Below are 25,004 nucleotides of genomic sequence, written 5' to 3'. Positions count from 1 at the left end.
CAACAGTATCACTTTCACTAAATCTTACCTTCATTGTGGAAAACAAAACTTAAAACTATTGTGTCAATCTAGTAATGAATATGTTCAAGTATATCTTCATAAATGTTTTTTTTAAAGATTTCAAGTATGGTTAAAATATGATCTTCATAAGTGTTTTTTTTTTAAGATGGGCAGTTTATGCTTTAATATTTTCCTTTGATAGATCTAAATGATTTAAACGCATACATAAGAGGTGCACTGCCCTCTCTTAATCTGGCAGCTGTACAAGTTGTGTGTAGTACAGTATCTGTTCATTTTCCTGTGTGAAAAGGATCTGCTTCACTGAATTCTGCACAGTAGTATGTTTGGTACAAAATAAACAGTAGAAGATACAATTTGAGGCAAAGATCTGAAGTCATCATCATTAAAAGTTTCTGCATCAGCAAAGATAGCAACCAAAACAGATTGTGAGTGAATTCCCAAACAACACGTTCCATTTATTTTCTACATCAGAGTTGGAATTCAGAACACCTTTCATTGTCGTAATATATCCTACATGCACAAACACAGAAATACTACGTAATATAAATAAAGTTACTGATCACAAATTAAATGCAGTGGTTAACAAGTTCGACTTTCTTACCAAGAGCTAAATATCTGCCTGTGGGTCTGTGACTACAGTGCAGCTGTACCAGTAATGCTGATTGATATCAAATGAAAAGCAAGGTCTTCAGAAACTGTAGCTAATTTTTAAATGTAGTCCCTGCCAGCATGGCTTGGTCACTGTCAGGAGCTGGGCTCAAATTAATCAAACCTGTTTCTGTCTCGTCCTCAAGGTTACCCAAACATTGTTGCAACGTATGGTCGTGGATACACTGGATTTGCCCCGAGCTACAGCTATCAATTCCCTGGTAAGTTTCATTTTGTTAAACTGCCTGTTTCTTTGCCTCACCATGTTAATGTACAGACCTTGCGTAGACCTGGGGTGTTTGGTGTTTTCGTGAAGCTCTAAGGGAATATTTTACTGAGACAGCTGGGAAGGAGTCAGACGGGGGATGCATGGGAGAAATACAGTTGTGCTTGTGAAGGAAAACTGCCCCTCATTCGCTCTCGATGTTCGATCGCAAGAATTTGTTTTGGTTCAGTAAAAAACGGTAAAAAAGGAGTCAGATATCGCAGGTGTGAGAACCTTGAGAAATATAGATAGAGCCAACAATCAAGACATTTCCACAAAAGTTGATAATTTCTGAAAAATAAAAATGGCACAGTGGAACAATTTATGTAACAGTTTGTTTAGAGGGAAATTTTCCTCGAGTATTTTTGGGATTTTACCCTGTGTGGTGTTAGGATGAGGTTTTTTAGCCTTCTAACACCAACGCAAACAAGGTATGCAAATCACTTTAAAAGTGATATAAAAAGTTCAAACAAAAATTTGAAAATATACAGTGTTGTTATTTGGCTACTATTGTGTTACTTTAAAATTTTGACTATGATTGTGTTGGCAGTCTTCTGTATGCAGTTGCTCCCACAGCCATGCACAATTGTAGCAAGAAAGATGTTCAGACTGATAGGACATTACTGAGGCATGCTGTTTATTTCATGCTATATTTAAGCACCTTAAATGCAATCTGTGTTAACTCTGTAAGGCTTCAGTTATCTTGCAGATAAGGCATAACAGTCTTTAATGTATGACATGCAGTAACAATAAATTATTTTTTGCAGTATTTTTTAAAAAATAGTTGGAAATGTAATCTGACAATAATTTACCTTGTACAGTAAGTGTTGTGTTCATGTGTGGGTAGAATCCTTGCAAGATTGATATGTGAGCCATATAAATGTATCACACAAATGGTAATGAAACAGAAGAATAAAGGTTTCTTTATTTTAACGCATTGATGCAGTCTGAACAAAATAAACATGAAACAAAAGTTCCCAATTAGCTCAGGTGAAATGTCTGTCAAAATCTCAACTCTGACACATTTTATTAGCATTGTGAATCTATTCACTTCATCTATGAAGGAGGTTGCGCAGAAGTACAGTATACTGTATTGTTGTTTTAATGTCAGAACTATTTCCAGTGCACTTAGCATTTTAATGCAAACGAAAATGCAAATTGTATTGTACACATTTCACAATTATAAACAGACCTCAAGCCGAGATGGAATATTACTGACTGTGGACTTAAAAAAGCAAGAAAAAATAGAATGAAGAAGCATAAATTGGCAGCCATTTGAGAAGTGAGTGGTGTGACTAAGCCCAGTAAAGGGGATTAAACATCACTTTGGGCTTATTCTATCTGTGAATTCAACATTCAATGTTCATATTTGCAGGATAAATGCTGTCTAGCCCTTCGTCATATAAACGGTGTCACAGGTGTATAATAGAGAGACACTCAGGCCAAACAGACTCCTAAAAAAGTTATTTTTTTAAGGAAAAGGCTTCTTGTAAGAATTTCTAATGATCATTAAATGGTCAATGGTAAGTCAAAAACAAGAGTGTGTCTTAAAACATCTCTTTACTTTACATATACATGGGGCAATGTCCCTGTTTCCTGCAAGGTGAATGGGAAGAATAAGGAGTAATTCTCACAGATTTACATAGTTATGTTTATGTACTCTCACAAACAAATACCATGCATGACATCACTGATGAATGTCTCCAGTTAATTGCACCTCTCTGCCAGTAGTCTGAAATCATACAGTTAGGGTAGATTACAAACTGATGTTTTCTGACTTGATTGGGTTGTTTAAATTAAGGAACCTGACAGTGTTTGGGATACAGTGTTACGTTTTGGATTCTCATCACCTCCCGTATCCTGGCTCCTAACCAAGTGGAAAGGGAAGAGTGGTCTAGCAATGAACTGAAGCGAGCGTATGATTGTAGAGAGTTAACTTTTCACTCTCCGTTAATCCCTTGGCTTTCCCTGTAAAATTATCTTCTCCAGCATAGCTCACAATGTATTCTTTTTCTCGGCGAATCTCAGATATTGTCAATGACCTTGGTGTAGTACATGTAAGGTGAAAAAGCATTTTCTGAGTTCTTGTAGCTTCCAGGGATTTATCATAATCTCTGTTGCTTGGTAGGTTAAAAATTGACTTTGGTGAAAAGAGTTGAGCTAATTTTTGTGAAGTACTTTCTATAATCCACATATGGGAGTTAAAAAAAGAAGACAAAAATCAGTTTGTGTGTGTGTGGAGTAACACAGGGATGCTGTCAGTGTGTGTAGGCTACGTATCTGTATATACCGTACAATTCTTAAGAGTATTGTCAAGTCCTTGTGTTTCTGGTTTTTGTATTTATGTGACGGGGTGTAGATGTGTGTTTGCATTTGTGTATATGTGGTTACCCATTTTTAGATGTTTTTATCTTTTCCCTGTGAAGTTGAAAAGACATGTTGCGATGTCGATTTTTCACTGTCCAGTCCCACAGTGTTGTAGGACTAGTCAAGATGCAATACAGATGTAAGGAAAAAGCTTGTTTGCACAGAGTATTGTTAATGCTTCCAGTAGTTTGCCAGGTCACGACTTTGACTCCAGTGTGCTGCATTCCTTCAAGGAAAAGCTTTGTCTGTTTTCGTCTCATGTCTGTTTTCAATGAAACCAAGGATTGGACCCACCATTTGTAAGCCACGTCGCCATTTTTTATGTATTTGAACAACAAAGTCCATAAAAAAACAGAAATTGGGGCATCTGAAACAATATTCCCACAGTACATAAAGAATTTTTAGAAGGTTTTTTGGAAAAGGAATTATGCATTTTTTTACCTGCTGTTAACCACCTCTGCTGAAGCTTGATGTCAGGGGGTGCTTATTTGTGGAGGTCGGGAGCCTAGATGACATTAGGATATACTGCAGGGGTTGATGAGCCGAAGTAGGGGGCAGGCGATTCCAGCAGTTCCATTTCATTTGTGTTAGCATACATTGATCCAACCAGTGGTTCATTCACTTAAAAGACACTGCCACTGAAGAACACTTCAACAATCATGGATTAGCTACAGCAAACAGTTGCAAATGGAACAGAAAACCCAAGCTGCAGGGCCAGTTTTCACTGTTGTTTTTATGTTCCCATGTTAATGTCTATGTCTAATGTGGTCAACAAACCTTGAAGCTGATAAGCAGGTCTTGACAGGAGTTGGCTGCAATTCACTATCTCCACATTTTGTCCTGGCACTTGCCACAGAGATATATGGGCGTAGTACATTGCTTTCCATCATTTTTATGTGACAGAAATTGACACTTCAATAGCAGTATATCAGAGAAAAACACCTCTGTGAGTCCCATAAACAAGCAGAATGACCCACAAGGGGATATGTTGCTGAAGTTGAATCCCAAAAGCCAAGAAGAGTTGTTGTTTTTTTTTCCTTTCTTTCCTGACAACAGTCCTGTGTGATTTGGCACATGCTGTCTCTTAGGACTGAATTCAGCTAAATACAGTTTGCACTGAGTTTTGGGTAGCATTATCAGACAATATTGCAGTCTCTTGCAAAATGTACACTGAGCTAAAAGACTGCAAGTCACCAGCTGTGACTGAGGTAAAAGGGTTTGGAAATGTTATACAAATCCACTCTAGTCACTAACAGAATATGTTCCTGTTGTTTGTTGAGAGTGTCATGTCAAGGATATCTGTAAGAGCTATTTTGAATCTCAGCAAGGCAAGCTATACCTTTTTTAGAAAACACCATAGTGAAATATAATAACAAATATAATAATGATCTTTAAGGTGCTCAGTTTATATTGTCTAATAATTTCAATAACTTTTTTTACACCTAAAACAAGCCATATTGTGTGTTCTAAGAAGCTCTATTTGATGAAAGCCAGAATTTATGTATTTGTAACGAGAAGTCAAGGAAGGTCATACTTCTTTTAAATCACTTCAGTATTTGTCTATAATAAATGAGCGCTTAAAACTTCACTTCTCCATTAGTTGATTCTTTCTAGGTGGCCAGACATTGAAAATTGATGTTTCACTTTTGATTAAGGCCCAATCAGTTATGCAAACGGATCACTGTCAAAGCTAAACCAGGCGGGAGAGCTTCTGTTTGAATAACTCGCTATAACTCCAGGAAATTAAAACAACAACAACAAAAAATGGGGAAAAATCCTGAAATCTGCTCTTTATTTTAAAAAGGAATACATCTTCTGCTTTCCTTCTTTCAATAGTGTCTTATCCAAATGGGAAATCTCTAAAACCCTTCATAAGAAAAGGATTTTTAAAACCAGCAAGGACTTCCTTACTTGTCTTTTTCTCAGTAAAAAGTAAACATCCAGAACATGCTCACACTATCAGGGTTTTATTTCTTTGTTTTTCTTGTAACTTCCATTTGAAATGGGGAGAGGGAAGTTATTTTTTCAGTCAATCAAAGTGAAATTTCCTATGGTTCTACAACAGCAACATCTCCAACTGCACCCATACAGTACTCACAGTTAAAATTGAATCGAATCTGGAAATCCAAACAAGACGTTCCTGCATCATCTTTATCTCGTTTAATTCCTTCTGCAGATTAGCCAGGTGGTCAGGTATACACAGGAGGTCCGCTTACAGTATAATGTTCTGTAAGCTGATATGAAAAGGTGAATTCTCCTGGAATATTTCAGGTATTGCAAATTAATGAAGGCCTCTCAACTATCGCAGCTGCTTAAAACATTCCTGTCTGTAGCAAACATGCCCTTGGCAATGTATGGTGCTTATGAATGCCCTTGATTGGTCTTTTTTAGGGAGGACTCAGTGTAATTGAACTCGAATATAAGCTAGTGTCCTATAAGTGAAAGAGACAAGCACTTCAGCAGCTGTGCCACCTCATCCTGTACTTGAGCATTAAATTACCTTTAATTGAAATGCTAGCTTATTAAGCGAGTAGGCGTTAGGAGGCAAATGATTTCAATGTCTGCAGACCTAAAAGGGTTTCATGTTTTTGTACCTATTTATATGTATGTGTTTACATAGATGATCCATGCCTGTAAGTGTGTATGGTCACAAAGGGGAGCAAGCCTCTATGTTTCTGCACATTCTGCACATCTACATTCTTGTCTCTTTCAGCTTGTTTCACGGGATATTTTCTCTTTTAATTCTGATTTTAATCACATTGGTTAACTATCAGCTTGTAGTGCCATGACCCGACTAAGAGGTATCTAAGCTCAGTATGAAATCAATACTCCTGAAAAGTTCCAGTCTTATGTGGATCAACATCCTTCACTTAAAATGACATCATTTTGTTTTCTGTGATGCTCAGCATTGCTTTTCAGAGTGGAGAGCCTGCAGCAGATGAACTATGGTGATACAGTTTTCACACAGACTGTTTTATGAATTCACATGCGGAAGATCAGCTTTTGTGACCACTGTATATTAATCTCCACTACGTATTTGAAATGTTATTTATGTGCATCATAATTTTGTACATTGAGAAAGCAGCACTTAAGTGGAATGTCATAGTACATTTAAGAATCACTATCATTACAGAGCTGTTTTTTTTACTTCAGTGATGGAGGTGATCACTGTAATAGCCTATACAGCCTGAATTTTACCACATGAGCAAAATAGGAGAAAAATAAAATGAAGTGCCTCATGGAAATAATGCTGCAGGGAAGATCAATGAGCCAGACAGCAGATGAGACTGAGTTTAACAGGGCTTTCATGTTCTTTTAAGCTTGGTAATGCTCAACATACCACAGCTCATCAGCCCTCACTTGGGGCAATAATGTCACAGTAAGCGCTAGTGCAATTTTGCTCCTATCCCAATGACAGCCTGTGATTTTGTAGATTCGGTGTCTATGCATCCTATGTAATTTTCATGTCTCTTAGTTGTAGGTCTCATTCACAGGATGCATTTCTTAATCTTAACATTCTGCGTTTTCAATATTTATCACGTGATGCCACTTTAAAACTACGTTTGATTTTGTTTCTTTTAAAAAAAAATCTGCTACAGGAGAAATATTGCAATCCGAGATTTTTTAAATCTTAGCCACTTGTTGGGTCTCATCAATCTCTAAATCACAGTTTACAGATGACAGTGATCACCCACTTAGCTTGCATTTCAGTTCTGCATCTTATTACTATACAGCTTCATAATTATTTTTGCCAGTTGTGCTATAATACACCCTGACAATGTTCTTTTCAATAGATTGGAGAATTGTGGAGGTTATAGTAATTACATCTACAATATTTTAAATAATTAAGAAAATCCTATACCCAGAGGTCTAAACTGGAATGTATTGGAAATGCAGAGACTGTTAATTGCTTTTTAATGGGAAGTCCGCTGTTGTCAAATAACACTGAAAAAGTCAAACACTACTCATTCTTAACCTGTGCTGCTAACTCTCCTTGTAACATTACTATACTTCTAATTATACTGTTATTTTACTGTAGTGCTGTTTTGCCCCACCTGGTGGAGACATTGCATTATTGCTCTAATTATATTTATTGTAAATCCCTATATATTAATGATTTATTAATTAATAATTTTAAAAAGTTACATTTGTGAAATAGCATATATAAATCAATGTATATATAAAGCAGAACCAATAACAGCAGTCCTGGTACCAGGCTTTGTTTTGTTTTAGTCTGCAATACCATTTCAGAGTTTCACAAAAGATTTTTTTTTCCACAAACATATTTAAATGTATAACAAATTAAGGCTGTTTACTTCAATGTTAATGAGAGGGCCTAGGTGGCCAGGTTTAATTAATCACTGTGCTCAGTAACAAGCCTGGTGCTATTAAATTGCTTTTAAGTAGGTGCAGTCTGATGTCTCTCTGTGCTCTTTGATTTTGCAGATTTGTTCAAAGAATATTTGCTTTCATTTGGGTGTATATGCATTTGAGAGCCACCTTGTAAATACTTGTTGATATCAGTCTGAACCAGGGATGTGTTAGGGTATATTACTCCTATTTTTAAGTTCAAGGCAGTACAAATATGGAGTAGTGGTTATGACTGTAGTTTTCAATCTGCATTGTTGACTCAGCTGATGTGTCCTTGAATAGGTTGCTTCAGTCGTTTGCACTGCAGTTCATCTGGTGCTTAGCTTTCATAGAACTACAGTAGCATCCCATCCAGGGACATGGGAGTTTTGTAAGTATACTTGTACTGTACAGGGATGTACAGTAAATGCGGATCAGCTCTGACCCTTTTAGCTACTTAGGCTTATAGAGGATTTTAACATAACCTAAAGACTGTAGAGAAACTGTACCCTGCAGAAGAAATTGGGCAGGTGGCAGTTTTGTGTTATGTATTTAATGTAAGATGTCTGGTCTTTAAAAGACAAATATTGTGCGTATTGTCATGTATCCATATGTGTACCTCATTTTTCCCACTCAACTCAAGTTTGTTGTCATTCTGTGAACCCTGGGGTTTGACAATTGCTGAAATACAAGGGCTGTCTTTTTTACATTCTACAATCAGATCTAGTTCATTAATGCCGAACAGCAAATAACCCCACGTGCCCTCCCCATGACTGCTGAGCTGCGGCATCTACTTACTCTCCTCTTGAGACGAAAACTATTAATAGACAAGTTAGGAGAAACATGCCGTTTGAATTCTGTAAATCCGCCTGCTGTCTTCTTAAGCCATTATGTTAAATGATGTATGAAACACGTACAGTCAGAACTGTGACGCCTGCTCTTGTGGTTTTTTTTTCAAATCAAAATCTCCAATCTGCTGTTAAGAAGGGCAGTGTACCGAATTAATGTTTCATTTGTCCCACTCCTCCACCTCTTTTAACACCTTCTGTTCCATTTATATTGCAAATGCCTGGACAGCCACTGATGCTTTATTTTTTTTATTTAATAAGCTGTGACATATTAAAATTTAATTAAAGTATAAAGAGATGAGATAGCTCAGATAGAAGCACTTCAGTGTACGGAATGAATACAGAGTTCTCTCTGATCGCTCGTCTACATTTCGTGTTATTGTTGCCTACACTTTGATAGCTCTGCAGAAAGGCCTTTTGAAACCAACAAAAGACAAGGGTTTTCCGCTGAAGCACAACAATATTGAGGCACTTGTCAGTCTGCAGATGAAAAGGTAGCTATGGAGATGTACTGTTTATTTGTTGTTTTTTCTCCTTTCTAATGTGTTTAAAGGGAACAGAGAACTGCAGCATTGAAGGTTTTTTGTATTTTAGTTATTCAGTTTACACTCACGTTACTCTCTTTCGAGGCTTTTTTGGTATCATGAATGAGCTCCATCCAAATGAATCATAGGGTCCTGAGTTCTTGTCTCCATCCTTCATCTGCCTGTTTATACCTAGCCGTTTTGATATGGGTTCTGCTGTTTAAAGCCTCTGTGCAGAGTAATTTTTCTTTCTTGAATAAAGTTGATTTGAATTATTGAACCATGATTTCTCTTTATTAATCACCAGAGAGAGTAGAAAAATGGTGGGTGGGTTAGGTATTGTACCATATGATTCATGTTGCTGTTGCTGGCAGTATAACAGGCAGTGCCCTGGCTGGTCTCATCTTTTTAAACAGGGCACTGTTAGGCAGTCACTTTATTATTCATTGCAGAGAGCTGGCATATACTGTATAATCGAAAGCTTGGTAGCCTTCCAGTACAGGGCATGGTAAGGAAAACTACAGGGGCAGACAGTACTGATCTCGTTGGTGTGCAAATTGTGCCTAGAGGTACTGAGAGGTATAAAAATGGCCAAGTTTAACCAGGTACTCTGCTGAGAAAAGTATCAGTCTACAAGCACAGGAGTGTAGAATGAAACAAATGCATAACATTTTTTTCAAGTAAAAGCATAACAGCACATTTTCTTCTGAAGAGTGTTTTTAGGAGTTCTTTCTGGCTAAGCTATGATGATCATAATCACTGACAATCACACCTGTCTCTCCCAACCATTGCTTTATTGCCTGCTGCTACATTACACCTGACTGATAGCTGTTTCTTGCAGTAGAATGACAGTCTCTTCAAACTTGTCACTTAACCTCCCTGTTAAACTGGAGCTCAGCAGAGGCCTTCTGTGCTCACATTGCCTTCTCAAGTGATATTGAGGACGTGTAGTGTATGAATGGTCTCCATAATACCAAAAGTAAAATGACTGGGTTTCTAAAAGGACTTAGCTCCTTTAGTTACAGGCACAGACATTTAGGGTAGCCTTTTAGATCAGGGGTTGCAAATAGCATTTAAAATGTTTTATGAATGACATATGTCCACATTTTTTAGAAACGTATAATGTTAGCATGCCCAGAGGGGTTGGGCAGTCAGTTGATCTTGGACCCCTAGAGGTTTTTTTTCTCCTTACAGAGGAGTTTTTGGTTCCTCTCCACCGTTGTCTTCTGGGTTTTTCTCTTCCTGTATTGTAATGTCATGTACTGTCACAGTGCTTTGTTTAGTGCCTTGGGGCAACCTTGTTGTGAAAGGCGCTATGTAAAAATAAATTTAATATTTATAAAGTATAAATACCTAACATAAATGTGATAACCAGCCTCTACTGTGGATTAATGAAATGTTAGTAATCCTGACCATGGAATGTGCCATATTCTGTGCAATAATATTATAGCTCTTTTTAAAATCATTGATAACATAGTAATAGCTCATTTATAGACAGTTCATAATGGATATCACAACTAAGGTGTTAACACATTTCTTAGTTCAGTAAATAACAAATCACTGACTCATCCTGAGACATGCAGATCTCCCTCACAGCCCTTGTGTCCTGGAAGGAATTCACAGCACAGATTTTTCAATTTGTCCCATGCAAGATTAACATCAGTCTACAAATCAGAAAAGAACCTTAAGTTCAATTTGTTTGCTGTTAGCTTTTCTTTTATCTAATTCTGTGCAACAGAGAATTAAAGTGCTGCTAAAAGCGTACCTTTTTCCTTTAAGCACTCCAAACATTGGAAACCTGCCTTCTTTTAGGCAGTTTGCGTTAGGAAGGAAAGAAGTTGGTTATGTAGAAAAGCAACATCAAAAAACATTTCTGCATGAGAAATATACTGCACGTAGACAGTGGGCATCAATGTAGCATATTTGCATCTCGAATTTGGCAAGCTTTAAACTTTCTTTCAACCAAGTTTAAGAAAAATGACATTCATGTAGTTTTTGGTATTCTACTTATGATACAAGTGAGCTGACTGTAGTGTACAGACCAGTCATGTGTGCAACACTGCTGAGTTTAACTTGATGAAAGTTTTCACCCATCGGGGTTTTGTGTGCCGTGACAGAGAAAGGGAGAGCGGGGCGACCAGGGGGAGCCAGGGCAGAGAGAAACAGAGCAAGGATGACCGTGCATTCCAGCTGTAGGGGTCAATGCTATAAATAGGCTTGTGGCAGATGCATGAAGAGAGAGCTTCAAGAGCATGCTCTGTGTCTCACAATGACCCCTCCAGCTTGAGAACGTCTGCATGATGCATAACACAGACTGGCTGCACATTTTTGTTTGTTGCATGCAAAAGAGAAGCAGGTTTCTCACTGATCTCCCCAGGAAGGATGCTAAAACCTTTTTATCACTATGGCCTGTTCTTATCTGTATGATATAGCTTTAAAGTTTAATGGTCAAGCCCACATTTAAAATCATATTTGTTTGTTTTTTAGTAGCGACAATTAAAATGTGCGATCTGATTAACACAAGCAAAATATTTTGAATTGCAATTTTCTGCAAGAAACATGTAAGAATCTAAAATTTACAGATCATTGTGAAACCATGAGAATCTCAGAACATCTGTGTAGAATTCCAAGGAATATTTAATATCAAGTAATTTGCCTACCTTTAAAGGAAGACAAGATCAGAAAAATAACCAAAAACTCTACAGTGTACACCAAGCTTTTATTGCATTTTTCTTCTTTGCCAGAGCAGAGGAATGAGCTTGTTTCCTCTGTGAGCAGAGTGGTGAGGACAAACCTTCAGGCACTCCATCTGGAGACAGATGTGCCCTTGTCCTCTCAGACGGCTTGTTAGGAGTCATAAAGCAAAACTATTGATGTGGCGAGAAGGGTGATATAATTGCAAAAAATTGAAAGCTAAATATTGGCTTTATCTCTTCAGTAATAAAGCGCCATGAAATTGATTTTAATGCTGCAGCACCTCTCTTGGGCAGCTTCTTATGATGCGAATACAAAACAATGAGCCACAGAGATCTGCTAATTAACTCATCTAATCCTTAAAAGTTCATCTTTTTCAAGAACTTTGCCAGTCAGTAAGTACGAAAGCTCTTTGTTATTACCAGGGGAAGGAAAGACACTGTGTGAAAACAAGGGATTGTGCTCAGCTGCTGCAGGAAAGGGCATTTTCTCTGCAGTAATGATGACAGCTGTTTATTAAGATGCAGGGATATGTGGATGAAGAGTTAACATTTACTCACAAAATGAATTGCTTGATTTTATCTTTTCACTTCCAGTGATTGAGGGTTGCTACAACAGTAATAATATAATGAGCATCAAAAGTAACATATCACACTATTAATGCATGAATGTTCTTGGAAAAATAAAACATACAGATTACATGTTTTTGGAATCATTTTGTCTTCTTGATCATATAGTGTATGACTGACTGTAATACACTTAGGTGACTTTGTTGCGTAATAACTAAGTCATCTCATTAGCAGGAGATTTGACTGGGTACAGCTTATGAGGTGATTTAACCTGTTGAATGTCAAGCCTGATGAAAAGCAAAAAAGTAAAACATACTTTTTTGCAATATGTTGCTACAACGAAAATTAATTATATAGCAGTTGACTATTATACAGGAGTGGTAGGCACAGTGATCACAGTAGAAAATACAAACTCCCAATGAGGTAAAATAAAACTTCAGGGGTCCCAGGCCCAATGGTCGCCCCCCCACCACCAAGCAATATGTTTTGTGGTACAATAATTCTGATAAATCACAGACAATCGCTGCGCTCAAATCTTCCTGCTGCCCTGGGTCTGTTGTCAGAATTATGTGTGAAATAGCTGTGGTTTCCTGGCTCCTGGATTTACCTTCGTGGGCCTATTATATGTCCTGATGGACTGTGTGCTCTGCATCCAATGCTTGGATCCAGACATTGGGAATAATAAATATAGAAAAATCGTGTAAGAGTGACTAGGTGAAGGAGGTAAATATCAGTATGTAACACACTCTGAACATCAGATGAGCTATTATACTATAGGCTAAAGAAATAGGTCTTGAATCTTTAAAGGCTGAGGTCATATGGGCATCTCTTATGTGTTTTTGGAGGTCATTCTACCGTTTAGGGCTCAGTTTGTTTTTTCTAATGATTTTGAATAAGCTGAAGTCTTGATGTAGTGCCAATGCCATCTAGCAAAAGCTTTCTCGTAAGGTGTCATTGTGACATTTTTCCTGTTCTCCAATGAGCCCCATTGAATATGTGTGGGGTGAGCTCGGATGACGTATAGTGTCTAGGGCTCAGAGACTAGTGAACAGGCACAGGCCTGTCCAGCCTTTACGGGAGGAATTGCACAGCATCCCACAGGACTGTATCTGCCACTTGGTGCAGAGCACGAGTTGAGGATACACAGCTTGTATTGCTTACAGTGATGGCCGTACATACAGTACCCATAGCCTGTCAGCCCCATTTTGATCAGACTCGTTGATGTTAAGAATATTGAATTTACCCACGTCGTGTGTATTTAATAAAACGTTAATGCATCTCGAACGAAAAAGATGGTCATTTTCCTGGCAATAACTTTGTGAGTGCAATGATAAGTGATAAGTCTATTTTGATTTTCAGTATATTAGTGTGGTATGAAAATTGGCCTGTTTTACTGTTGTGCTTTGTTCTTCTGTTCTTTATCTGCTACTTCCTGACATAAGTCTTTCACATCTATATACTTATTTTGAAGAGTTCTGTACGTGTTCAAATTATGCAGACAAAAGATACTTAATCAGATATGTTCTATTAATTTTTAAAAATCCTGATGAGAAAATTCTAAATGGTCATGGATGGATGATGAGCAAAAAAATACTGGTAACAAAAATGAATTTGATTTTGATCAATATGGCATATAATGTAGAAGTTATGTTGTCTTCTTCCCAGTGTGTCACCTCTTGTAGTCAATATTTGCTTGCAGCTCTTTTCTTGGAGTATTCTCTAAGTATTTTTCAAACTGTAAGGACTGGTACATTTTGTGGCACATAGCTGAACCTTTTCTTTTAAACTGTGGGAATGCGTTATTAAAAATATATCATTAATGCTACTGCTCCTGTCCCAGGTGGACATGTTACAGGAGGACATGTGGTCATGTTAGCAGGCGTTGTGGCCGTGAGGGTGTCCATTCTCAGCAGGTCCACAAAAGTAACAAGTTCACTATATTCTACCAGTTGTCGCCACTTTTTTTTGTTTTCTACATTCTTTCATCCTTCTTGATGGGGCTCTGAGGGAGTATTCTCACACCGCGGAGGGTCACTGAATGGACTGCTTTGGTACAGCTTCACTGAATTCCTACGCACACTCTGCCAAGGTGGCAAGAAAGAAGCCTTTGTTCCGTCCTGTTTCGTGGGTTGGAACCTGTTTGGTACTTCTTTTAGTGTCGTCATGGAGACTCCCTTTTGTCTTTTCTTGGATTAGACTCTTTAGAATCCTCTGGCTCTGTAGGCTTTGAGGCTGTGTAGAGTTTATTCCTCAGACACTTGCACCTCTTAATAATATAGGCAACAACTGCTTTGCTTTCTTTTCTATTTCCTATGTACAGTAGTTTATTTTTTATAATTTTATCCTTATACATACAGTACATATGCACATACTGTAGACAGATATCTGTTCATAAGAGACATTGATAAAGTACATTCAAAATGATCTGTTGTAGTTTATTTTGAGATTATGTCCACTAGTTTATTTCCAACTGGGGGGAAGTTCCCATCTTGTTTCAAAAGAAATGAGTACATTTGCATTGCATCAGAGCCAGCTGTCCAATGCTTGGATTGTTCTTCCGTTTCAATCTTTAGTGTGCAAGCAGGGAAATTACAGGTAAACCAAAGTCACAATGATGCGATATCATCATTTGTGATAATGCCAGTGTGTCTTCTAAGCTAAATAAAAAAAATATAATATGTTACAGTGTTAAGATCTGAACATCACTGCTTTCTGAAGAAAGAATTAAATCCTTCCCTGAATTTGTTTATGTTGTCCCTCACTGTGTAGGCAACACTGTGCAATATGGCTTCCTCATGTATTTGTGTTTGACAAAACCTGTGAGCATCCCACTGTCCTTGGTAAAATATAATTGATCGCACAGACTAGGAAATGTTGTATTAGATTTGTTGTCACAGAATGGGCAGGCATTTGAAAGTAATTACTGTAAATAGTAGAGTAACAGTTTTTAAATAATAAAGAAACACAAATAAAAAACGACAAGAGAGCTAATGGGGGTGTTTTCTGGCAGAGTGTTTTCATTATTGAAATGTTCATATCAGCACCAAAATGATTTGCAGCTTTCATTAATATATAACTTCTGAAAAAAGCTATTTGCACAGTGGGTGGGAGAGGGAAAAGTCTTCATCTACATCAAAAACTAATACTAGAAAAGCGCATAATTATGTGGAATCCTCATGTCTCAATAGTACCATCTGCCAGTGTCAGGATTTCATTGTCTGAATTTAGGGTTTACGTCTGGCCTAGACATTGTTTAGTCAAAGATGTGTTTTAATTAGAAACCCAGTGGGTAATTGTATTTGTAATGATGTTGCAGACAGAGTGTTTTGATTTATTTTCTTTTATGATATTATGATGCAGGTATGCTGATAATCTAGTCAGAGAAACTGAGTTTTTTACTCTTAATAACAGGCCCTGTTTTCCCCCTCAAACAGCACTATTGCCGTATCTAAATGCAAGTATGTTGTTTCCTTTTTTATAATTCATCTTTTTCTAATGTAGTGGCTGTGTGGTGTGTTTTTGTAGATTTCTAATGGCCTTTGTGCTTCTAGCATAGGAATGCTAGGTGTAGACATTTTGGCTTGTATTTCTGCTTCTCAGTGTTATACTCTTTTGTCTCCTGTTGTCTTTTGTTGTAAGCTTCTTTAGTTTCTACCATAGAATTTTGAACCATTATAGACCCTTCTCTTGTGATCAAAGCCTTGCAGGAGTTTCACATTCAGGTACGTTCTAGGAACTGTTACAAAAACACATTCTTCTTTCTCTCCAATGCCCTCTTGAAAATGCTTGCCAGGCACTATAACTATAGAAAGGTCACATTTCGTCCTTACAGCAGGCAGGATCCCAAGACGTATTGTAATGGTTCAAAGATTTCATAACTGTATGCTTTCAGTGATCACATGGATTAAAAAAAACTGAGGGGCAAAGGGGGAGTCCTGGGAGTCCTGTAGCTTTTTCTGAAGAGTCATGCAGCTAATCCTGAGATATCTGGCATGCATGTTAATTGTCGGACTTGGCTGATGCCTTGAATTAGCTGATATTAGCTATTTGTACTACAACTAAAGAATAAACACACAATGAGAGAGGTGCCATTAATGTAATGCACCTTGCAAATTGAAAGGTGGAGAACCATGTTATTTTGCTCCCAAATACAGCTGTGGAGCCATGCCTTTATTTTAGGATTTTTAAAGTGCTGACATTACAGCATTCTTTAACTGGAATGACTGCTGTTCTATTTTATGTATTAATTATTATTTTAGTATTAATTTAGTAGCTTTCCCACTTCATTAAAATCTCAAGTCTGCACTTCAGCCTGGTTTATGGAAAATTTTTAATTGAAACAATTAACAGCACTTTAGTTATTATTCTCAGCCCCTTAGAATCTTATAAAAGACTTATCAAGATTATTGACGAGTTACAAATGTCACAAAAATAAATTATTTAATTAGCACAATTCAAATGTCAATGAAATCGGATAAGACATAGTATTTATTAAGCAATCCTGCTACACACATAAATCACTACATTGCTCCAAAGACCAGTCCTGTTAACTTTCTTCAGCATTCAGCTCCGAGCCCCATATTGCTGAAAGGCCGTAAAGAGCACTCCGTAACAAGCAATTAATCCTTGATTCCAAGTGCCATAAAGCTGAGCTGAAATGGGGTGCTTGGTAAGGCTGGTTCACCCAACCCTGCGCAATGTATCCCCACAAATCATCCATTTTCCCCAGGGGCAATCACTCTGTCAGACAGCAGCCGGCATTTACAGTGCCGATAGTCTAAATTATCATCTAGATTGATTGAGTTACGAAGCATAACTTCCACCACAGCGACTGCAAATGATTCGGTTTCTTGACTTTATGAGCTCTGCGCGTGAAGACAACGAGATGAGTGGCGGTTGACTTAAGTGGACTACAGTGTACGAAAGTGTGTCGCATTTTCCATTGTTTTTCTGGGCCTGGTGGTAGTGATACTTCAGGTTAACCCTTTCCCGATTATTCCATGCAAGCTGAAGGAACCTTTCCTTCCTGCGGAGCTGCCTGTTCCATGGGCTGGCATTGCTCCTGCAAAGCTAGAAAAATTGCAGCATGCATAGATTAACACTTTTTTTTAAGTGCAAAGACTAACGCTTCATTTTATAACTAGTATGAAAGTTATTAATGTTCAGCCGACGCTTTGAGGTGTCTGTGACAAGGCTTTAATTAAACCTTTTTGCTTTCACGGATTCACTGTGATAAAGATTGAGGGCTTCCCCATCAGCGTTTCTTGGTTTATTATAATACTTCAGAATGTTAATTCTGTGCAGATTCCCTGAGCCATCATAGACTAATAAACAAACCTCTTAGTACAAGTACAAATAATCAACATAAAATACTAACTCTACATGATCCTGGCTTATTTATTTTTTATTTAATTGTCTAAGAAAGTATCTTTAGGGAAAAAAACAATGAATAAATGCATAAAAATGCGTAATTTTAACTCTGGAACATGAAGCTGTCTAATCTTAGAACGGGCAATGGTGCTGCTCTTATAATGCACATATGAGACTACAGAGTCTTCAATATAGTGATGACAAATACATTTTCCTTTATCCTGGGATTTAAAAATTATGCAAAGCCCCTGGAAGTTTGTCAATGGCAGACTGTTGCTATTTAAAGAATGTTTTTCCAATGGTAAAATACCACCCAAAGACAAATCAGCCCTTTTCCCAGCTATCTGTTGCCGTGGTGTGAAAATTTATTCCCCAATTAAAACAGAAGGAAGTGCAGAATGGGAAAAAAAAGAAAATCATCTAGCTCAACCAAACAGCCCTGTTAACTCGATTAACCAGCGCAGAAACCCCATGCAGATTAAAATGATGGTGAGCGTTTAAAGAAATCCTAATGACTTAATTTCACTAAATGAGCATGCCAGCCCCTTGTCACATCCAAGGAAACAGACCCAGCCCAGCCCCCGGCAAGGAGCTCTGTATGTGTACATGTCTAATTGGGAAGTGAAGGCACAATGCAATTACTGTAGCTGTAAAAACGTCACGAACAGCCGCTGCAGGCTTGAGACAGACTTATGGTGAGCCAGGGAGTCGATCAGTGGTGTGGCATTTTATATGGTGCCTCCCTACAAGCCATCCACCCTGTGGGTCAGCAGGATGGCAACCACAGCCGAACCAGTTCTCTCCCGCTGACAGTCACCTCACGGCACAGCACTACTGCTTCTGTCTCCCTAGAATCTGGATCTCAAAAACACTTGGGCCTGGTTATCTGAATGTAGCCCCCTCTCGGCATTGATGCCTTACATTCTGGTACAGAAGAGATCATCTGTAAACACAATCACATACCTCTCTCCCAAAACAAGCTATGGAAATCTCTAGTTACATATAAGAGATAATATTTAGAAGTTTCTCGTTTGAAGATGCAATTATCCCAGCAGAGCAGTAGTGCTTATAGTTTTAATCACAGATAGTGTATTAAGACTCGTTCTTATGTACACTACATGGAACAAAGTTCACTTTGTACACAAGGCAAAGTACTTAATCCTCTGAACAATCTCAGTTTTCAATACAGCTGCTTCCCTGATTGCCTTGTCAGCGGTGCGGTCTCAGCGAGGGGTGTTTTTTCTGAAGTGCTGTCTCAGTGGGAGCCCAGGAAGTCAGGATCTTTGGAGCCAGGCACCTCTGCCCAGGCCTGTGATGCAGAATGATCCTCAGGCCAGCACCTGTTCGTGCCATGTCTTCCCAGCTCTGTCACGCAGTCTCCCTGTGACCCCTGTGCTCTTCCCGCAGGCTTCCCGGCGACGGCGTACGGACCGGTGGCGGCAGCGGCGGTGGCGGCAGCACGTGGCTCAGGTAGGGGGGCCCGTGGAAGAGGCGGCTACATGGCATACCCGCAGAACGCAGGGGCAGGTAAACGCTCTGTTGGTATTCTGTGTGGCTGCAGCTCTCCATACTCTTACAGCCGCCTCTTTGTTTTCTTCACATGTTGTACACATGGGGCGCCTGAGCACAGACTACAAGCAGGGACCGGGGGCTAGCGGCACCAGCCGGGGCACGCTCTGGACTGCTGCCTCGGGGGTGCAGAACAAGCTGGGCTCTTTAATCCGCTCTTTGCCGTTTCCATACTCTAGAACAGTCATGTCGTCAGAGGGGAGTGGCAGGGCGTTTATTTCGACGTGAAGGTTTTTATTTCTCATGTTCGGTCTCTCTGTGCTGTTTCTTAACAGTGTCAGGCCCTCACTACAAACACGCAGATGTCGCATTCTTCAAGAGCTCATTGATTTTGCTCATCAGAGTAACAGCTACAACTTTATCAATTTTAATTAAATTAATATAGTAATGAATAATAACTGCTGAGCCCAAAATTGGCAGGTTTCATTGTAATTTCAGGGAAATAACTGTCTTTCGTAATTGGCCTTTTAAAACTCGACTCTGTGCATACTATACAAACGAGCTTCAATCAAAGCAAGAGTGCCTTTGTTTAAATTTGCTGTATCATGTCAAACACTTAAACGTTTATAAGTTTAAAAGCATCTGCTGTCTTCACAGTGGGAGGGTCACGGTGTTGATACCTGCCCCACTCCAACAGCACAATAAACATCTGCTACTCTTGTGAAAGTTTTTACTGCGGTAAGGAAGAACAGTATTTAGATCTGCGGCTTTTCAGAGCCAGGTTTGACTAAGATACTCCAGGCTGACATGAGAAATCAAAATCTGTGCCAGTGCTTGTACTGGGTGTAAAAGTGCAGATGGGGAGAGGGACACAAGTCTGTCCTGGAGAGGGCAAAGGGGGGTATCTGAAGAAAACAGGAGTCTGAAACAATAAAACAGTCACAGCTCTCTGTCATGAGTGATCTAGTCAGATCTAAATTAAATTTTGGGAATGCTTGGGGTCAAAATATTTTAGAATTTCTCTGGGAATTCATCCATGTTTACCCAATGCTTCTGCAGTGAAAAATGCTTGGTTTTCTAATTTAATTTAAAACACATCTGCTTTTCAATACGCAATAGAGATTTAATTTCCTTTTTCAGAGCAAATGCATGATTTTTATTTACTTTAGAAGAACAGTACTATATGAAAACAAAATGTGCTGTTGTGGTTTGGAATATCTTATAATATCCATCCAAAATATTTTTTCACTTATATATAGTTATCACTTATTTCACTTAAATATAGTTTTTAACTTTAAATGTATATCTAATCTAATTCCAATATCGGGCCTTTTAATGACAAATCCCAAAGGAAAGTAAATCACTAAAGAGTAAATCTGTGATTACATCAAAGATAACTGGAAGAAACTAGTTTTGGTCTCTCCCCTTCGGTCTGCCACCTGATATTTAAGTCAGCATTTTCAGAATCCCCCTCACCCTTCACCATAATTTAGGGTTTAAGGCGGCTGAGCACATCTGTACTGGTGACTGAAAAGCCCTAAAAAAACTGGACAAGTTTTGGACAAGACTGGACTAGCATGTTAGAAGGTGGTGGGATCACTAGTACAGAAATGTGAACAAGAAGGATAGATGGAAATGTCTTTCCTACTCCGTACAGCACAATTACACTCTGTGATCTGTGATGGGGCTTAATGTTAGCTTTACTCACCCCTTTCTTTTAAAACAGTCCCTGTGCTATTTCCAAATTCATCCTTCAAAGTGCTGACAAATATCACTTAAAACAGACACAAATTTGTTACCCTGTAAAGTGCCAGATGAGAGCGCTTACAGTATTTTTTTGAGAAGGCATTTTTGTTTTCATTTTGGGGTTCAATACAGTCACCAACAACTCATCTTATAGCAAACATTTGTGTCCATTCTCCACTTTCTCTCTGCGCAAACACAAAATATAACATGTGGCAGGCTACATATAGTTTGCCACAGGTTCCATGTTACATTATTACATACTGTAGGTCTTCTGTCTTAATACAATACAAGTGTCAACATAAGCTTTTTTGGATAATGGCTTCTAAAGGGCCAATATGAATGAAATACAGCTGCACTGATATTTATTTCCTGAAAAAGCCACAATAACTGAAAAGTTTACCATAAGTTGTGGTGACTAACGGTCTCACATGTGAAGTAAAATAAATGCTACATTTTATGTAACCTTGCTCACAAATCAAATTTGACAAGAATGCACAGTGATGTATTCTGACTTTATATTGCCACAGGGATTGTGTGTACCACTGTGTAGGAAACTTGAGTTCAAGAAGCTTCCGATCATTTTCCATCTGAAAGTGAAAGTTAGCTTTCAAATAATTGTTTTCTAGAATATAATATACTTCAAATTTTGTAATATACAGTATTTTAACAGTCACTTCATACATAATTACAAAATACTTAAACTAATGCCTTATGAGTTTGTAGAAACCTGTAGAGCTAACTTCTGTAATTGGTATTGCCAAGCCTGGGCTGTACCGAAGAAGTTGCCAGATTTTATCCCCTTTACGTTTTGGGAGCGTTCACTTGAGAAATGGCTGAGCCTCGTACAGTACACTATGTGAGTGCAGTTGGGCTTAGCTCTTGCTGCGTTCCCACGAGACTGTCATGTATATAACCTGCAGTGCAAAAGTCTATGAGAAAGAGCGTCTTCTTGCCTTGTCAGTTTTTCCATTTTATTATTTTTGCCATAATTCTCTGCAGAAACATTTAAAGACTTTTCTGAAGTATTTTTCGTTTAGGGATAAATGTTCATTATTGTTTTTTGGGGTTTTGTAGTTCTCAACTAAAAACTAATTCACTTTATATTTAATAAACTAGGATGTGACAAATGGCTACATAATGCTTTATGAATTAGCAATAAAAACTGATAAATCTTTTTTTTATTGAAATAGTCATTAAGTGTCCCAGTTACGCAAAACATGGAAACGGAGAGGATCACTCATGACTGTAAAGTACAAAGATTTAAATCCATCTGTTTCTTGGGAGGTGGGTAGGCATCGGATTTAGGGAAAGGGTGCAGAAGATGGGATATGTGGGTCTGTGTCTTTTTCAGTTTAGGTTTGATCTTAAAAATACGTTCTAATAACATCTGACATTTTTTTTCTCTTTTCTTAACATGATGACAAGTGTAACAGCAATTTCAGTATTAAAGGATGAGAAAAAACTAGCTGTCAGCGAAAACATTTTCAATATCCGTTCCATGCAAACTGGCACTGCTTGCAGAGCTACAAAGGACCCCTTTCTCAGATCAAGTGTTTTTCATTTCTGTGGCATGCTGGGCATCAAGGGGTGACTGGCCAGTGCCTGTCTGTGCTCAAGCCACTGCATGTTCGCAAACAGGCCTCTCCACCCAGACTAGTAAACATGGATTTCAAGTTTCTTTATAGGCCTTAGAGCCCCAGTGTAAGGTTGTGCTCATATATAGACAGGAAATGTTCCACCCATGGTGACAGATCCCAGCTCTCAAGAGAAACCAAAACGTGATGTACTTGGCATTTCAGAAGTGGCCAATGCTAGCATTATTAGCAAGTAAGCAACTATAGTATAGGAGTTATCAGAACGTAGGATGGGGAAGTTTGGGGGACTGGGAGTGCGGATGGTTTTTTTATACAGGACCATGCTCTCTCACTTTCTTAACTTACTCTTGTGTCACCCCCTCATATCTCTGCAAGAGTCACAGGAAGAGGTACAGTGCATGATGTTCGTTAAAAATCAGACTAGTTTGTGGAAGCTCCTTCTAATTGCAGTGTCCAGCAGGTATGGCCAGTCGTCCCTTGGCGCAGTACAGTAGAGGGTACTGTATAGTAGATTAACATTGCTTCTGTTCATTCGCCTGATTAATCAGTGCTTTTGGTGCCATTAAACAGCCAACTTTAGCGACAATCAGATAATTTCCATGCCTGAAGTCCTGTGCGGTTTTGTATTGAATTTGGGCGCTATGATACTTTGCAACTATACTTCTTTTTCCTTTTCCCCCAAGTTTTTTTGCTTTTGTTTTGTTTTCATTTTTGTTTGTTCTTTCTTTTGTATTAACTTTTTTTTTCAATTTGAATCGAACAATTAACACTACACAAGCCTTGGACAGGTAGATATTGTTGCTGATGCACTGATTTAATAAAAATAAATTTAAATTGTCTTTTTATCAATTGTCATTAAAATTAAAAAATGCATTCCACGGAAATCAGTATATGCATATTATAAAAATTAGAGGATTAAATTGAACTGCATGCTTTATTTTTAAAAAAGGCCTTAAATGCAGTGAATGAACTACAGGAACTTTGGAATTGAATTTTGGTGCATGTGTTGTGAAACTAACCTCTAGCTGTACACCAAAGTACAGGTGACAGCAGAATGTTTTGGTGCTGATGTCACTTAACCATGATTCTTAATGACAAGCTGATTGTAAACTGTCTGCAGAGGTGACAAATGCAGGCTCCTGTTTGTAATCATAACAAGGACAATTGGTAATTCACGAATGAATCAAGTCTGGTGCATTAAATAAGGAGTAAACGAAATGAACGAAGAATGCTTTATACCACAAAAAAAAAAACGAAAAAAGGAACAAATCCGTGACCAGTCAATAAATAGACACTGGAAGGTCCCACTCGTTGGGCATAGGCAGAAGGAGGTAGGTTGCAGGGCAGCGGGCTAGGTGTGAGTTGAGCTTGCTTCCTGGCCTGTGACGGTGAGTGTGAGCAGTTATGTTTCTGTTGTTTTTCTCTTGCTTGGTTGGGCCCGCTGAGAGTGAGTGTCTCTGACTGAGTCTGATACACTCGGAGCTGTGACCTCCGCTCACACTCTCTTCTGAGCGCACTCCGCCGGAAGGTTTGTCCACACCCTTTACTCCTCTCTCTCTCTCTGTGTCCAGCTTCCTGTCCGTAGCGGCTGGTTGCATGTTTATATTGATATATATGCTTGTATCAGACAAACCAACCGTTCTTAAAGGAAACAAAACTCATACCAACTCTCCATACGGAGAGATATCTATATTTCATTACTGTACACCTTTGTTTTTTTTCCTGTTTAGACTTTATTTTAAAACTTTAAGAAACTTGATTTGTTGTATTATCATTTTTTTGTTCATTTCTTTATGGTTATTATTCCTTTGCCCTTTCTTTTATGTTTATTTTTCTTTTGACTAAACAAAACACTTTATTTGTCCTGTGAAACATTTCACATCGCTCCCTCTTCTGCTTGAACCCAGACTTGTATGTATCTGTGGGACTGAACTGAATGCATGCTCCTGTAGTAGTGGTAATGGTAGCAATTAGATGTAGATTTTAGTATTTCTCATATTTTGTTTGTTTGATCTTTGACACGCAGATCTTGGGTTTTGTTTTTCTTTTATTGTAGTCCGTCTGAGTTCACAAACTGTTTCTGTGGGTTGGAGAAGGAAATTCTGAGACTCCATGTCTCGGCTAGATTCTGCACAATATCTCAGACCTTTGGCCATTTTCACAAAATGAGCTCCGCAAGCGTGGAAGTGCAATCTAAAAGATGCTGATTGCCTGAATTTGCAATGCTAAAATAATCTGGAATTGTATATTGCCTTTTGGGAGCTAATTTCTATTCATTTGACTGAGCTGATTTGCTGTACAGCTCAGTGCCTGGCAGGATTTTCGTATTTCTGTTTAAACATGTTGCATCGTGTCTTAAAATATATATTGTATTTGATTTATTTCCAAATAAAATATACGCAAAAAGAAAAAAAGAGGAGGAGAACCTTCATTAAGCCTGTTAGGTGCCCTATCTTCCTGTCCTCTCCTCAGTTCCCCAGTCACTCACAGCTGGAGTA

General features: G+C 38.3%; 1 protein-coding gene across 29 annotated transcripts in view; it reads left to right on the top strand.

Moving 5' to 3' along the window:
- msi2b (musashi RNA-binding protein 2b) overlaps positions 1-25,004 on the top strand; it is a 247,131-nt gene that overhangs the window by 185,874 nt on the left and 36,253 nt on the right. For 13 of the 29 annotated variants that reach the window (XM_015367411.2, XM_015367421.2, XM_015367403.2 and 10 more), the window contains 3 exons: positions 816-890; positions 15,721-15,744; positions 19,064-19,183. In XM_015367411.2, the coding sequence (XP_015222897.1) occupies positions 816-890; positions 15,721-15,744; positions 19,064-19,183 (219 nt within the window). The remainder of the gene's footprint in view (positions 1-815; positions 891-15,720; positions 15,745-19,063; positions 19,184-25,004) is intronic. The other 16 variants (XM_015367405.2, XM_015367420.2, XM_015367415.2 and 13 more) reach the window with 3 other exon arrangements.

Source organism: Lepisosteus oculatus, chromosome 26 (assembly GCF_040954835.1).
Source record: "Lepisosteus oculatus isolate fLepOcu1 chromosome 26, fLepOcu1.hap2, whole genome shotgun sequence".
Taxonomy (NCBI): Eukaryota; Metazoa; Chordata; class Actinopteri; order Semionotiformes; family Lepisosteidae; genus Lepisosteus; species Lepisosteus oculatus.
The sequence above is the reverse complement of the archived record's forward strand: the minus strand, read 5'-3'. Positions and strand labels throughout refer to the sequence as shown.